This window comes from Triticum urartu, chromosome 7, assembly GCF_003073215.2.
Source record: "Triticum urartu cultivar G1812 chromosome 7, Tu2.1, whole genome shotgun sequence".
NCBI classification, from domain to species: Eukaryota; Viridiplantae; Streptophyta; class Magnoliopsida; order Poales; family Poaceae; genus Triticum; species Triticum urartu.
This window is the reverse complement of record NC_053028.1, coordinates 27779808-27795121: the sequence shown is the minus strand read 5'-3', so window position 1 is coordinate 27795121 and position 15314 is coordinate 27779808. Positions and strand designations below refer to the sequence as shown.

Below are 15314 nucleotides of genomic sequence, written 5' to 3'. Positions count from 1 at the left end.
GCTTGATCGTGCGTATGACAAAGGGCTTTGCCAAATTTATTAATAAAAGAGAGAGAAAAGCTATCTCATGATCAAGAGGTGTCATGTACATATTCTAAAATCATGTGAAGTTGTCACGTACTCACTCGAGGCTATATATCCACACTATGAGTTGTGTGCTAAAATGTAATGCTATTAAAAATAATTCATATTATATATATATGAGCTATTTGAGTGTGCCAGACACGTCAATGCGCTACTATATCTCTTGTGGTACACAGCGTGCATAGATGTAGCCATGTAGAAGAAGAGAAAGATGAAGCTGCCTGGAGTTGTAGAGAGAAGCCCCGACCTTAGTGCAGGAGACGCACAGTGAGACACTTGGCGTGTCTGCATATTTTGGGCTAGTTCTATTACGGTGGGACACACACGATGCTGAATGTTGGAGCAGAAACCGTAAGATGAGACTGGCGGGCATCACTCACGGAAACACACCTACGGACGGAGGTGGCGGCGACTAATTCATCCCACTCCCCTGAAATCCCGGGGTGGGGCTCCATTCCATCCAATCTTTTAATGACACCCCTCTGCGTAAGCCTAAGTCTGTTAAAAACTGCATGTAAGTGTAGCATAACTGGACTGGCGGGTATTGGCAACAGGGCGGCTGTGGACTAGCAAGAGACCATGGGTCAATCGCCATAAATAGCAGTGATACAGTGATAGAGGTGCACACGGCGTAGCACCGTTAGGGCGACCATACCTAATAAACAGCAACAAGGACGCTTGGGAAGACGCGGATTGGCTGATGCTATATGGATATGGAAATACATGAACGTGATTACTCATTCTACTTTACTATCATATCAATACGATCTGTTTTATTCCGAAGTAAACAATCTCTGGAAACATCATTGAACATTGCGAAAGAGAAAAAGAAAGATGTTACACGACCGATTTGATTATGAAAGATCACAATGCAATAGGCATAGACAAGGGGGACACACCCTTGTTAGCTAGCCATCTTATTGCTGGAACAGCGGAAACGGGAAGAAATCAAACACCCTGATGATTAAAAGGAACATGCAGGTAGCTGCAGGCTGCAGCAGGGTCGGATACTGAATGATTTAGATGGTGTAAACACCAATTGAAGTGACGAAAACGTTATCAGTGTTTGCGAAGAAGCCCACCACGGTCTCGTCCTCCGGCACGGTATAGCTGAAATGTGGAGTGCCGATGTCACTTCCAAAAGGACCATACGTTTTGTGGGTGGTGACGATCTCAAATTTTGATAGCCAGCCCCCGCCTCTCTGAACCCCATTGATCTTTTTCACAAACTCTGATGGGCCAAACTTTATCTGTAAAACAGCACATAATTAGTTAAGATGAAAAACGATGTATCATCAAGTATTTATTAATTAGGTGGCAGAACCAATGTTTTAAATAACGGGCTATGCCAAATAGCGGCGGACCTCAAAATCAGCTATAGCGGAGCTATAGCGGGCTATAGTAGGCTATAGCGGGATGTTTGTACATGAAACCATTTAGCGGCACCGTGCTGAAAAGGCTATAGCAAGGCTATAGCGGGGCTATAGCCGGCTATTTAAAACTATGGGCAGAACAAAAGATATATATAGCTGCAAACTCCATACCTCCCAAAAAGATATAATTCTAAAATAATGTTAGGTCAAACTATCTTAATTTATATAAAAACATATTATATTATATCATACTACTAAATAAGCAAGTATATGTACTCTCTCTGTTCTTTTATTTCATAGGTCGCAGTGCTTTAAGTCAAACATTAATAACCATCTAATGATTTTCGAAACATCCTTATAGTTTCGCAACATATATATGAATTATATACTATAAAAGTATTTTCAAAGTAAATCTAAAAGAAAAATCTTATATATGTTATGAATCTATATAGTCAAATATACAAATGTTTGACTTATAACAAAACTAATACGACATGTAAAAAACGTAGCGAGTACGATTTTGCAGGTAATATATATTTTCATTACACTATATATATATACCTATATTTGGAGTCTTACTGCTTGATAATATTTTCGGTAAATCAATGCCAAGTTTAGGTTAGTTTGAAGCCAGGCATAAACTAACATGATTTGCAAAACAACCACACCCCACATGCATGGTAAAATATGAAATCTACTCACTTCCGTCTTGCGCAAAGGATCAAGATGTACTCGACCCCAAGTACCAGTGGTGCGGATTTTCCCGTCTTCATCAACGTAGGAAAATTGGAACCCTTCAACGGCACCTACATGGTAGATTGTTACATTTTCTAGACGTTGGGATTTGCCTTCCATTTCCCAAAGCAGGGAGCCTTTATTTCCACCAACTGTTCCTCTCTTTGTAGGTGCAGGGACGACCTGAATATGAAGGACCATGCATCATGATTCATGATTGTTGGTTTAGCCCAACAAAATGAGAGAGTGAAGGAATAAAGAAGAGAGCCAAACAGAGTCATAGGGCAAAAACGAAGAGTCCTCAACCTCTCCTCCCTCAACCCCTTTTACAGGGGGAGTTGGGAGACCAGGTCTCTTTATGTCTCACGGTAGGGTTTGTATTTACAGAAAATACCATGGTTTGTATTTACAAAAAAATACTACTAGGAGCAACAAATGGACCCTTGGTGGGGTTTGTATTTACAGGCTAAAAATGGCCGTCCAAATATGATTTTACAAGACCTACTACTAGGCTATGTAATTGAGACTGACATGATAGTAGGGGTCCCCAGTGTATAACATATTCCAACAATGAGCTCGATTCGAAATAACAGAAAAGAAATGATAAGTATTTTACTGCATATGTAATGCAAAGTGATCAGATAACGAGAAGAAATTCAACAATGAGCTAGAATATATGATGCAAAGAGGGCGACCTGAAATTAATTACAGGTTTACCTCCTTCATGCGGCAGAAGAATTCAATAGTAAGCGCATGTGTTAATGTACTGTCTGTTACACTATATACTCTTCTCTGGATGATACCGCGAGCCATCGCGAATTCACCGGTCCCACCTACAATGGCCCACTCATTATCTGCCTCATCCTCATCATTAGCTCCCATAACCTGAAGAGTGGACGCTTCGAACCTGCATGCACAATATATATAATCGTTTTTGCTCCTACATAATAATTAGGTCATTCTCAGCAGTGGTTTCATGCCCGGTAGACTCTCATGTATTATTGGCCTTACATGTAAAACAAAAACCGTGGAACAAAACAATAATAGTTACTCTACGTACCTCTCGACCACAAACACCAGGGTGAACCAATTGCTCCATTTGCCGGCAAATGTGTGCATGCCGTGCGTTTTGGCAACCAGTTTCGCCTTGGGGCCAGGGCCGTCATAGATCCCCCAGTTGTTCACAGCAGTTTTACCTAGCCCAGTTACGGCATTGGGCTTTATCACATCCGACTGATTCGCGTCCCAGCCCGTCATGATCTGGCGCAGATACAGCCTGTCGACGTTCACCTTGGCGTTCTCCGCGATTCCACCGAAGCCACGAGTGACCTTGAAATTGGCGGAGACGGCGCCTATAGGGAGGCTTTTGCTCACAATGGGAACATCGGAGAGGACACCCATGGTCTCCATGGTGGGGTCGTCGGAGACGTCGCCGCAGGTCTCCATGGTGATGGTGGGTTCATCGGTGGGTGTGGCCATTGCTTGCTAGCTAGTGGTGGCGGCGCGGTACTTGACTCAACTTGTGTAAGTTGTCTTTCTATGGAAGCTGATAAAACCAGGTGCGTACGTAGTCCTATTTATAGCCCCGGGTGGAACTGCAAGCTAGCTCAAACACGAGGGAGGCGTGCTGCGGGCTGGGCCCCTTGTGGGCGACGGAGGGGGTGCGTCAGCAAGGAGATGGCGTGCGACACGCCGGAGCGCCATGTGTGGTGGGACGTCTACAGCCCCAGGGAGGCCGCCGACGCCCTCGTCGCAAACTGGTCCAGGACGTCGTTGTCGGACTCCGGCGCCGGCGCAGGCGCGCCACGAGCATCTGTGGCTGCGTATGGCAGACCAGAGAGCCGGCGTATGGACGTGTGAGTGATGGACAGTCGGTCATAGTTACCCCCTTTTTGGATATGCTGCAACAGTCTATTCGTGTACAAGTTGCTCTTTAAAAACCAGCTGACTTAGACACTTCACTTCAACGCTTTTGCATGAGGCCAGAGAGGTTATGATAAAATATGTTGCCCAGACCCTCCCAAGCAATGTAATATGAGAGTTTTCAAACTACACTTCTTAGGACATCTTTAATGGCGACTTTCAAACCGCCCACAAACGATTACGATAAAATATGAGAGTTCTCAAACTACCCTTCTTAGGGTATCTTACTGATTCCTACGCAGTGCACCAGGTAGCTCTCTTGTGCACTGGGACGTTCATGCGCTGCCTCGGCACAAAGGTCTCTTGTGTACTAATTCCTACGCAGACGACACTGATTAAAGCACTGCGTGATTCCTGCTTCAGTCTATTACAGCAGACACGGCAGCACTAGGCATGCTGATTTCTACATGTGATTTCTGGAATCCAAGGCCGCGGTAGGTGAGTTCTAACTCGTTCTGCCGACAATACAGTGTTCCTCTTCTTTTTATACGCACAATGGCGGCTCTACGCTCTTTCTCAAATCTCTTTGGTTGCCTTCTCTACCTCTCTGCTCTCTCTAAGTCTACTAGAACACACAGAAAGAAAAACTCGGTAGGTCAAGAGACTGTACCATGCAAATAGTCAATTTATAGTAACATACATGTGGCCATTAATTTTAGAGTGCGTGTATGATAGTTATCAATTGGACAGGGATACTGCAACGTTTCGAAATACGAATTCATATAAAAAATTCACATGAAAGATTCAATAATACACATGCATTTGGCGTGCTTAGCTCTGCTGGAGGTTGGTCACTGGTGCTCTAAGTAAAAGGTGCTCGTGCAACACGGCAGGAGAGGACAAGCGCGACAGCTCGCGTGCTCGGTGCAGCGTGCGCGTGCATGCATGTGCCTCTGTGCGTGTCTGGCTGCTTGTGTATTGGCTGTGTGCGAGCACAGGAACGCACTGCTCAGCATATGCTCTTGACGATTCGGACTCCAACGTGCGTAGAAGAAATATCTTTCTCTCCCTTTGATCTCCATCTTTGATTAAAGGAGACTAGGAGACAAACATACTCAGAGCTTACAGTGCCCGTGTGTGCTGAGTGTGTCAACAGCGAGGTGGCTGAGGGAACTTTATCTTCACAACTGGGACCATTCACCTGGTATTGTGCGTCTATCAAGCGGTTGATTACGAGAGGTTATATTACTACGAAAATTGTACTGCTACAGGTAGTTCCTAATAAGAATGGCATTTAGTACGGCTTGTTGTGTAACATCGATCCAAGGTTAAGATACATCTAAGGAGCTTTGTGCTTGCAATAAAGAATAGCTATATGCATTAGTCGATGTAGAAGATGTGATATTAATATATTTCCTTTTCTAAAAAAGATGCTTTAACGTGCTAGCTGTTAACAAAAATACAACATTACCGATACGGCGCTGCTAAAAATTAGTCGACTGAGATTTCACGAAGTCTCAGTCGACTGGTTAGCCGTCCGATCTGTTTCTTGCTTGTAGATTCGCGTTGGTCGCTTTTGTGTCCTTTTTCGGCCTGTCTAAGACGCGGACCGGCCCGTTTCCTTTTTTACGTCGAAGCTTGGCCGCGGGCGAGCGTTTGTGATTTTGTGGGCTGGGCAGTTTGTCTCGGGATGGGCTTCTTCCGTTGTTTTTTTTTCTTCTCGGGCCGCTGGAAGGGAAGGGGAGCGGGCACTGGGGTAATTATGAGGAGGGGAGCGAGCAGTCATTTCATCTCTATCCTTTCCACTCTCTCCATTTTCTCCCTCTCCCAAATCTGTACAAGTGCTTGGTGTTCCCGGAGGGGTTCTTTGACCTTCAGATCCGACCGCTCCTGCACTACCAGACAGAGAGAAGGATGGCCGGTGCATCTGGTCAAGTGAGTCCCAGAAGCTTTGCTTGTGTTTTTTTCTTTTTGTTTGCACGCACCCCCAATAGATCTGAGTGGGGCTGTAGGTTTTTTTGTATCAAGTAATACGGCCTAGTAGTTTCAAGTTGAGAATCGCCCCCCAGTGTGTAGCACTTGTATTTTTATTAGATTTTTTTTTCATTTTTCTTTTGTGTTCGTGTGTATCAAGATGCATGCTGAATTTTAGTGGTATATGTAGGGTTTGCATGTATGCATATAATGTAGATCCCTTTTTCTTTTTTCATGGATACTTGTTTGATTAAAGTAATCTACATGATTTTTTGTTTTTGTTTATAGCGTTTCTATCATTAAGATTTTTGTATTTTTGTTTTTGTGTGTCAATAGAATGCAAAATCATTCCCAGTGAAAGTAGAGGATGATGTATCTTTTTTCACCGGAGGAAGTTGACCAGTAGTTTCAGACTCCAGTGATACGTTCATAAAGGATTTTTAGTGACTAGTAGTTTCAGTGGACTAGTAGTTTCAGACTTTCAGTGACTAGTAGTTTCAGTGGACTAGTAGTTTCAGACTTTCAGTGACTAGTAGTTTCAGTTGACTAGTAGTTTCAGACTTTCAGACTTTCATAGCTTTTTTGTACATTTTCATGATAGATGATTGCCATGTCCATAGTTAAGATTTAGAATTTCAGTGGTACATAACATAGTTTCAGACTTTCAGTGGTATGTTCGTTTTGCTGAACATAGTTTCAAACTTGCAGTGGTACGTTCATACGACTGAATATAGTTTCAGACTTGTTGGTATGTTCATCTTACTAACCATAGTTTCATTTTACCATTTTCTATGTTCATAGTGTCACTTCCAGTGGTAGTTAGTATAGGCATATTGCTAGTGCTGTTTTATATCTTCATAGCCTCTTGTATTTTTTTATTGCATTTATTGCTGATTTTTTGTAGCACTTGAGCCTAACATTGTATGTCTTTGTACACTTTTCACTTTTGTGTAGTGTTAGAGCACCTAATCCAAATATGCACGTGCAAAGTTAGCACCAAGTTTGCTTGATCAAATCCACTAGGATCTATCATAGATAGTCAACTAACGATCAGTTGATTGATTCAAATCCGCTAGCAGCGTATGTGGTGCCGTCTTTCTCTTTTTTTTTTAGATTTTTCAAGGGCAACCTAGTTACTTATGTGGCACTGATTAGAACTAGCAGTAAAGCCAAGTAGCTATAACAGAGTGATTAGTACCTTTTTGTATTTTTTTTACTGGAGGTAGTACTAGTAGCACCACCAATTTCTATGTAGGTACTTTTAGTTCAGAGTTTAGACTCATGACCTCACAGGAGTACTTTCTGATCTGTCGAGTGGCAAAAAATGAAACATCTTAGCCTGGATTAGCATCATTCTGTGAATTAATTTTAGTCATAAAAACGTATTAAAAAGCAAGATTTTGTCATTTGGGTGGGCAGGGATTTAACTTTAGGAACCTGATGGGCCCTGTGTGAAGCTATTTGAAAACTTCTTTTTGTTTGTATTTCCTATTTCAGAAGAGTGTAATAGTAACCACATGTACATCAATACTTTTCGTTCTCTCTTTTCCCAAAACTGAACCACTAGTCTTTTACAGCAGAAGTAATTTTTTATATGTAATTTTTTTGGTTGTACCATCTGGTAAGCATAGTTTTTGGGCTTTTTCACAATCATAAAGCTGCATGAATACATGGTGGAGTTTGTTTAGTGAGTTATTTTTAGTGAGTTATACATTCTAATTTATTTTATTTTTTGCTTCCTTTTTGGATGTGCACAGGAGGTTTGTGGAGTTTGTTTCAACCATTGCAACTATGAGAGCAAGGGAAGTGGTTTCAGCATGTTTGCATGGGAGGAGTCCAACAATGCAGGGGTAACTCACTCCTAACTTTTTGTACTAATGTCATCATAATACTCATAACTTTTGTCGTGACGTCACTCCTAACTTTTTGTATTTTTTAGTTTTTTGTGTGTGTTCAAATCAGGTTGTGCCTTGCAATGAAAGGGCCCGTTTCAACAATGTGACAGGAGAGAGGGTGATGTTTGTGGCAAACCAACGGACATACACTGTAAAGTGTTACAAGGGTCGTACAAAGAGCGCTATGTATGGGAGAGGTTGGAGGAAGTTATATGATGACAACAAGCTGGGGAAGGGTCAGATGGTGGTGTTCTTCCTGGATGAACCTTCGCCTAGGGCAGCTATTTGTGTGATCCAGGTGGGCAACGGCTCCGAAGATGAACAGCCTATGGAAGAGGGTGATCCCATTGAAGATTCATATTCAGATGATGAGGATGGAGAAGCTTCAAGCGATGGTGGTGAAGGCATTGTTCGCACTATGGTGCTTCTGCTTAATGAGACAGAGGGTTTTCAGCTACAAGGGCCGCTGCCTCTCAGTGATGATTTCATCGGGTTTCCTTTCTTTCACCGCCTCACAAGGACAGACATTCGTTTGGGCATGATGGTATGTATCTCTTTTTTCCTTTTTTCTCTTTTAGTTCTTTTGTATGGGTATGCTACAAGTATATATATCTGAACACATAATGCAAATCTGATTCCTAGGAAAGAGAAGGGGCGGGGTAATATGATTTCTGAGCTGGAAATTGCATAATTAAAAATATAAGACTTTTTTGCAGGAGTTTTTAGTATCTGCAAGTATGTTTGAACATGTATTCATGCTCAGTTTTTTTTCAGTATGCTTTTCAAGTAAAAAATCTAAATTGTTTTTTACCCTTTTCTTTGAAATGATTCAAAGACCAAAGAAAGTTTCATGGTTTTGATAAAACACTCACATAATTGTCTCTTTTTTGTGTGTTTTTTTCCATGATGCATAGAAAATACCCAAGAAAGTTGCTACTGCCACGCCGTTTGAAGAACAGGGGGTTGGTCGGTATTTGTGTGGGTGGTGGGAGATTCAAAAAAAATCTCATACAAAACTGCTGATGATGGCCGCATTGTGTTTGGCAGCAACTGCATGTCTTCTAGTTTGGTCGCAACTAGGGGGGTCTTTGTTTCGTCGGAGGGGCCGGCGTCGAGAGGCATGGGGCCCATTTGCATGTCCCACACTAGGCATGCAACTTCATGTCTTTTAGTTTGGTCGCAACTGCATGCCTTATAAATTGGTTGCAACCCGACTTCCATTTCTTGTTTGTATGGGGAGAGGCACCAGTTTGCATGTCCAACAATGGGCACGCAACTTCATGTCTTCTAGTTTGGTCGCAACTGGGGGGAGTCTTTGTTTTGTCGGAAGGGGGCGGCGTCGAGAGGCATGGGGCCCAGTTGCATGTCCCACACCAGGCACGCCACTGCATGTCTTCTAGTTTAGCCGCAACTAGGGGGGACCTTTGTTTTGTCGGAGGGAGTGGCGTCGAGAGAGATCGGGCAAGTTGCATGTCCCACACTAGGAACGTAGTTGCATGTCTTCTAACTTGGTCGCAACTGGGGGGGGGGGCTTTTTTTTGGTCGGATGGGCCGGCATCGAAAGACATGGGGCCCAGCTGCATGTCCCACAGGAGGCACGGAACTACATGTCTTCTAACTTGGTTGCAACTGCATGCCTTATAACTTGGTTGCAACTCGACTTCCATTTCTTGTTTGTACGGGGAGAGTCACCAGCTGCATGTCCCATAATGGGCACGTAGTTGCATGCCTTCTAGTTTGGTCGCAACTGGGGGGGGGGTCTTTGTTTTGTCGGAGGGGGCTGCATCGAGAGACATGGGGCCCAGTTGCATGTCCCACACTAGGAACGCAACTGCATGTCTTCGAACTTGGTCGCAACTCGGGGGGGTGCTTTTGTTCTGTTGGATGGACTGACATCGAGAGACATGGGGCCCAGTTGCATGTCCCACAGGAGGCACGAAACTACATGTCTGCTAACTTGGTCGCAACTGCATACCTTATAACTTGGTTTTAACTCGACTTTCATTTCTTGTTTGTACGGGGAGAGGCACCAGCTGCATGTCCCACAATGGGCACGCAACTACATGTCTTCTAGTTTGGTCGCAACTGGGGGAGGGGCCTTTGTTTTGTTGGAGGGGGCGGCGTCGAGAGGCATCGGGCCCAGTTGCATGTCCCACACTAGGCATGCAGCTGCATGTCTTTTAGTTTGGTCGTAACTGCATGCCTTATAAATTGGTTGCAACTCGACTTCCATTTCTTGTTTGTATGGGGAGAGGCACCAGTTTGCATGTCCCACAATGGGCACGCAACTGCATGTCTTCTAGTTTGGTCGCAACTGGGGGGGTGTCTTTGTTTTGTCGAAGGGGTGCGGGGTCGAGAGGCATGGGGCCCAGTTGCATGTCCCACACTAGGAACACAACTGCATGTCTTTTAACTTGGTTGCAACTCGGGGGGGGGGACCCTTTGTTTTGTCGGATGGGCAGGCATCGAGAGACATGGGGCCCAGTTGCATGTCCCACAGGAGGCACGAAACTGCATGTCTTCTAACTTGGTCGCAATTGCATGCCTTATAACTTGGTTGCAACTCGACTTCAATTTCTTGTTTGTATGGGGAGAGGTGCCAACTGCATGTCCCACACTAGGCACGCAACTGCATGTCTTCTAGTTTGGTTGCAACTGGGGGGAGGGGTCTTTGTTTTGTCGGAAGGGGGCGGCGTCGAGAGGCATGGGGACCAGTTGCATGTACCACACTAGGCGTGCAATGACATGTCTTCTAGTTTTGCTCGCAACTAGCGGGTGGGATTTGTTTTGTCGGAGGGTGCGGCGTCGAGAGACATGGGACCTAGTTGCATGTCCCATAGTAGGCACGCAACTGCATGTCTTCTAGATTGGTAGCAACTAGGGGGGCTTTTGTTTTGTCGAAGGGGGCGGCGTCGAGAGACATGGGGCCTAGTTGCATGTCCTTTTACAAACATTTTTTTCACAAGTACACTGTTTTTGCTTGGTCGGAACGGCGACGAGATGCTCGGTGACGCCCGTGAGGAGATGCTCGGCGATCCGGGCGCCCCTCCAGAGTCCTCGTGCCCTGCTGATGAGGTGAGCTGAGCTACGACCCCTTTTCCCCTATCGAGGTGAAACCGAGCTGCGGGTGTCAATTTTTCTGTAGTCTAGGGTTCATAATTGTTGAGAATCACGATTCCGAGAGGAAATTGCAAGTCCGGAAGAGGGATTTTTGGTGTGTTTTCGGGCAGCGGGATGGGTAACTGGCGTGGTGGTCCGTCAGATGGTGGGTGCCGGTGGTGCTGCCCGACGAGAAGGGGGAAGGGGCAGCGCGTCCGTCTTCTCCATCATTCTCCGGCGCCACCCCAGCCAGCGCCGCGCCCGGTCAGCGGGATGGGGAACTTGGTAGGACTGCGTCTGAATTTTTCTGTGCTCCATGAGAGCGTCAGTCTAATTCTGTTCACTGTCAATAGACATTCTGTGGTTGTGAATTTTAGAAGTATGCAAGTTCATTGTTAGTAGATATGTCTTAATTTCTTAAGCAACATGCTTGTAAGTGGTCAGCCTTGCTGTAATACTCCCGTGCAAGTGATCTGCAACTGTTAGTTATTTAAACACTGTAGTTGATGGATTTTAGCTACCTTCTGTGTCTTCTCGAGGTAGGAAGATTTTGCTGCTGATCGTCACAACTAAATACAGCATCTCTTAATCATATCAACATCAATTTTTCCACATATATTTTTCCCAAAGCTGTCCCGCTTTTTGGCTTCCTGTCTCCAACTCATGAAATGTTGCATTTGTAGTGCCTGTTTTTGGTTTTGTTTGTCTGAACTACCAAAAATAGACAATTGATGTTTTACATTTTCCATAAGGAAATCTGAGAGTGTTTCCTTTTACTAGTTACAAGTAGAAATATGTGAACGGATTAACCATCCTCACTAGTTACAAGTATTTTTTTCTGCTTTTTTATTGGGGCGAATCACGAATCTGAGGGGAGCGAATTAGTGCTTTTGTTTTAGCTCGACCTCGTATTTTTTCGAAGGTAACTATTTTTGAATTCTGCTGTGATGTACTCGTACTTAGTTGTTACTGATGTCTGCTCAGTTGCCTGCTTGCACCGAGCATTGCCAATGCTTGTTTGGATTTTTCTGAGGCATTCGGCATACTGAGATAATTCATTTTTTGGGACCAGTGTGGTGTTATACATCAGGCTGCGCCAGTGTGGGGTTATACATAGTACTATTTTACTCTAAAAATGTCTTTGTACTGAAGAGATAGTATGTCATAGTTGATTTGCTGGCCGTTTCTAGCCAGACTCCGTTCTATCACTCAAGTCGAGGGTGAGACATGCTTTTTCATTTTCTCTCGCTGGTTTCTGAAGATACGTTACATGTCTTCTAATCAAATTTTTGTATTATCCCTGGAGGCTTTTGGTGATTTTGTTATCTTCAGAGACTAGTGCAGGAAGGGAAACAACATCATTCACAAGTGTTTTTTAATCCCACTGTAGTTGATAGTTTTTACCCTTTTTTCTAGTCAACTACCTTCTGTCTCTCTGGAGATAGGAGATTGCCGCTATTCATCACGGCTAATTAGGGCATCTCGTAATATTGCCAACATCGAAACTATCATCATCCCAAAGCTGCCGGCTAAGATGAAGCAAGCCCAAAGCAAAGCACGTTTGGGATTTGTTAATGTACTCGTAACTAGTAAAAGAAACACTCCCAGATTCTTTTTATATGGATTTTTTTGTCTTGGGCCTCCTGCATCTCACTAAGCAGCATCTTTTCTCAAGCCCGCCCTACTAACTGAAATGATCTCAATCTTTGTGTTTGATTTCCCCTAATCTGAATTTAGATTCAAGATCGACACAACACTCTCTGATGCATAACTTTATTGAATGATTTTTGTGCAGTTTTTCTTTTTTTCTTAGCTCACTGCCACAGTAAAATTTGAGAGGGTATCCAGTGGTATTTTTGTCTTCCTTTTTTGTTTCTGTGTTAATCCACTTTTGCGATATATATTTAGATAGATTAGTGCCTCTTTTTTTATCAGTAGTGTGATGGATGCCTGCATGTAGATTGAACGCGGGATCGAAACTAAAACCGAGTCCTCCTTGAAAGAAGGGTTAGGTCAACAGCTTAAAACTGTATGTACTCGGTCTTTTTTCTGTGTTTTTGATTTAACCCCTTCTTGTTTGCACAGTTTTTTTTGAATCTCATCATCATTTTTTTTCAGACAGGATCATATGAAGGAGTCGAAAGACTTAACAAGAGATTGCTTAAACAATGTGGTATGTTAAATGCAACCACCCTTTGTATGCTTACAATGTCTACTGCTTTTGTTTTTCTGTAAGCATGAGCAAAGAAGGAAGTTACCTGGAACATATGTGTGTTGTATTTGCTGTTTATATTTTTTGGCCTAGAGTATGTTCCAAGAGATAGAAGTTACTTGCAACACTAATGTATCATATGCATTTTTTTAATACAGCCGCACACAGGTACAGTTTTTGAAGTTGAAGGAGGGAAACCTGGGAGTGATAGAAATGAAGAAGGCAGAGATAAGTGTGTTGAAGATACTGATTTAGAAGAGAGAGGCTATGATGTCAAGATCACTGACACTGAAGCATCAAAGGGTTTGCTGTATGAAGAAGTTCTGACTTCGGTGTGTATCACTTTATCTATAAATATTCACTTTTCTTTTTTCTTGTTTTTATTGTTTAAAAAATAGATAATGCATGAATTGTTGCCTTTTTTTTCTTGCCCCCAACCTAATGGATTTTTTTGTTTTTCCTTCCGCCAGCTGAGTAAGAGTGCTCAAAGGAAAGAACGACGGGAAGCTCTTTTGGAACGAAAAAAGAAGGTACATCACTACTTTTTCTTTTTTTTTCATCAGTTGGGGTTCCATTTTTTTATAGTTTTCTAGCTCAAATAAATTCATACACCTTTTTACCTTCTATATATTTTTGCAGCAGAGAGCAAGGATTGACCCAACCACAACAAAGGCCACCATTGATGAGATTGCAACTAAAGCTTACAGCAGGTGCAGCATGCCATACTTCTCTGAGATTGTCAATCTCATGTGCAAGAGCCACCACAGGGTCCAGCTTGTTAGGAACCGTTGTTTTGGCTATCTGCTGGAGCTGGTCGGCTGTCTTGTACCCAGGGGGTTTGTGTAACACCCCGGAAATAACTTTTCCAATTTGTACTCCAACTCTTGCCGTTTCCAGCATCAAGTTATATTTATTTTATCGGGTTTGGGTCTATGTCTTCGTGTGTTGTTTTCGTTGTCATGCATCTCATATCATGCCATCATGTGCATTGCATTTGCATACGTGTTCGTCTCATGCATTCGAGCATTTTCCCCGTTGTCCGTTTTGCATTCCGGCGCTTCGTTCTCCTCCGGTGGTCATTTCTAGCTTTCTTTCGTGTGTGGGGATTAAACATTTCCGGATTGGACCGAGACTTGCCAAGCGGCCTTGGTTTACTACCGGTAGACCGCCTGTCAAGTTTCGTATCATTTGGACTTCGTTTGATACTCCAACGGTCAACCGAGGGACCGAAAAGGCCTCGTGTGTGTTGCAGCCCAACACCCCTCCAATTCGGCCCAAAACCCACCTAAGTCTGCTCCATGATCTAGAGCGTTCGATCACGATCGCGTGGCCGAAAACCGCACCTCATTTGGACTCTCCTAGCTCTTCCTGTGCCTATTTAAAATTCCCCCGATTTTCGGATCTCCTCCTACCTCCGAAACCCTAAAAATCCTCTCCGACGCGCCGGACATTGTTCGCCCGCGCCGGACACTCCGTCCGCTGCCCGCCCGCACCAGTGGCAAGCTGCCACGTGGCGCGCCGCCGCCGAGGCCCATCCGGGGCCCCCGCGGCCCAGATCTGCCGCGCCGCCGCCCGCCTCCTCTTCCCCGCAGCCGGCGCCGCGCCCCGCCGCCTCCGCCGCTCCACCTCGTCTACCCCGCCGCTCCGGTAGTCGGAGTCCGCCGCGCCGCCCGGGTCCGGCCTCGCCCGCGCCGCCCGAGGTGTCCAAGCCGCCGGCGCTGTCAAGTCCGGGACCCCGCAGCCCTCCGTCGTCCTCCCCGCTATCTCCGGCGAAGACCCTGCCAAGTCCGGCGACCTCGTCCTCGACTTGCTACAGTGCGTGTCGCCGTGAACAATGATGTGAGCTAGATCTGGGATCCGTGAACAGTAACCCTAGGTGGTGTTTTTTTTACTAACTCCCGAAATTGCAGATTCAAGTGCCCCTATTCGAGGCCCCGTAACTTTGCATCCGTAGCTTCGATTCATGCATATAGCATATCAAAATGTTCATCTCGGAGAGTACATCATTTTACTCAATTGCATCATTTTCATTTGAGCTCATCTTGATGCCCGAAATGCTGTTAAAAGAGGGCTACTTGA

General features: G+C 44.4%; 2 protein-coding genes across 2 annotated transcripts; one reads left to right on the top strand and one right to left on the bottom strand.

The window, feature by feature from the left end:
* Positions 1-830: 830 nt before the first annotated feature.
* On the bottom strand, positions 831-3726 carry LOC125522954. The gene is made up of 4 exons (XM_048687996.1): positions 3253-3726; positions 2910-3099; positions 2160-2375; positions 831-1334 (listed from the first exon to the last, which is right to left on the bottom strand). The coding sequence occupies exons 1-4, from the start codon at positions 3669-3671 to the stop codon at positions 1104-1106; spliced, it is 1056 nt and encodes a 351-aa protein (XP_048543953.1). The 5' UTR covers positions 3672-3726; the 3' UTR covers positions 831-1103.
* A 2116-nt stretch (positions 3727-5842) lies between these two features.
* On the top strand, positions 5843-13535 carry LOC125523476. The gene is made up of 6 exons (XM_048688511.1): positions 5843-5990; positions 7787-7879; positions 7969-8468; positions 12984-13052; positions 13142-13196; positions 13394-13535. Exons 2-6 carry the CDS (start codon positions 7855-7857, stop codon positions 13414-13416), a joined length of 672 nt encoding a protein of 223 aa, XP_048544468.1. The 5' UTR covers positions 5843-5990; positions 7787-7854; the 3' UTR covers positions 13417-13535.
* The last annotated feature ends 1779 nt before the right edge of the window (positions 13536-15314 follow it).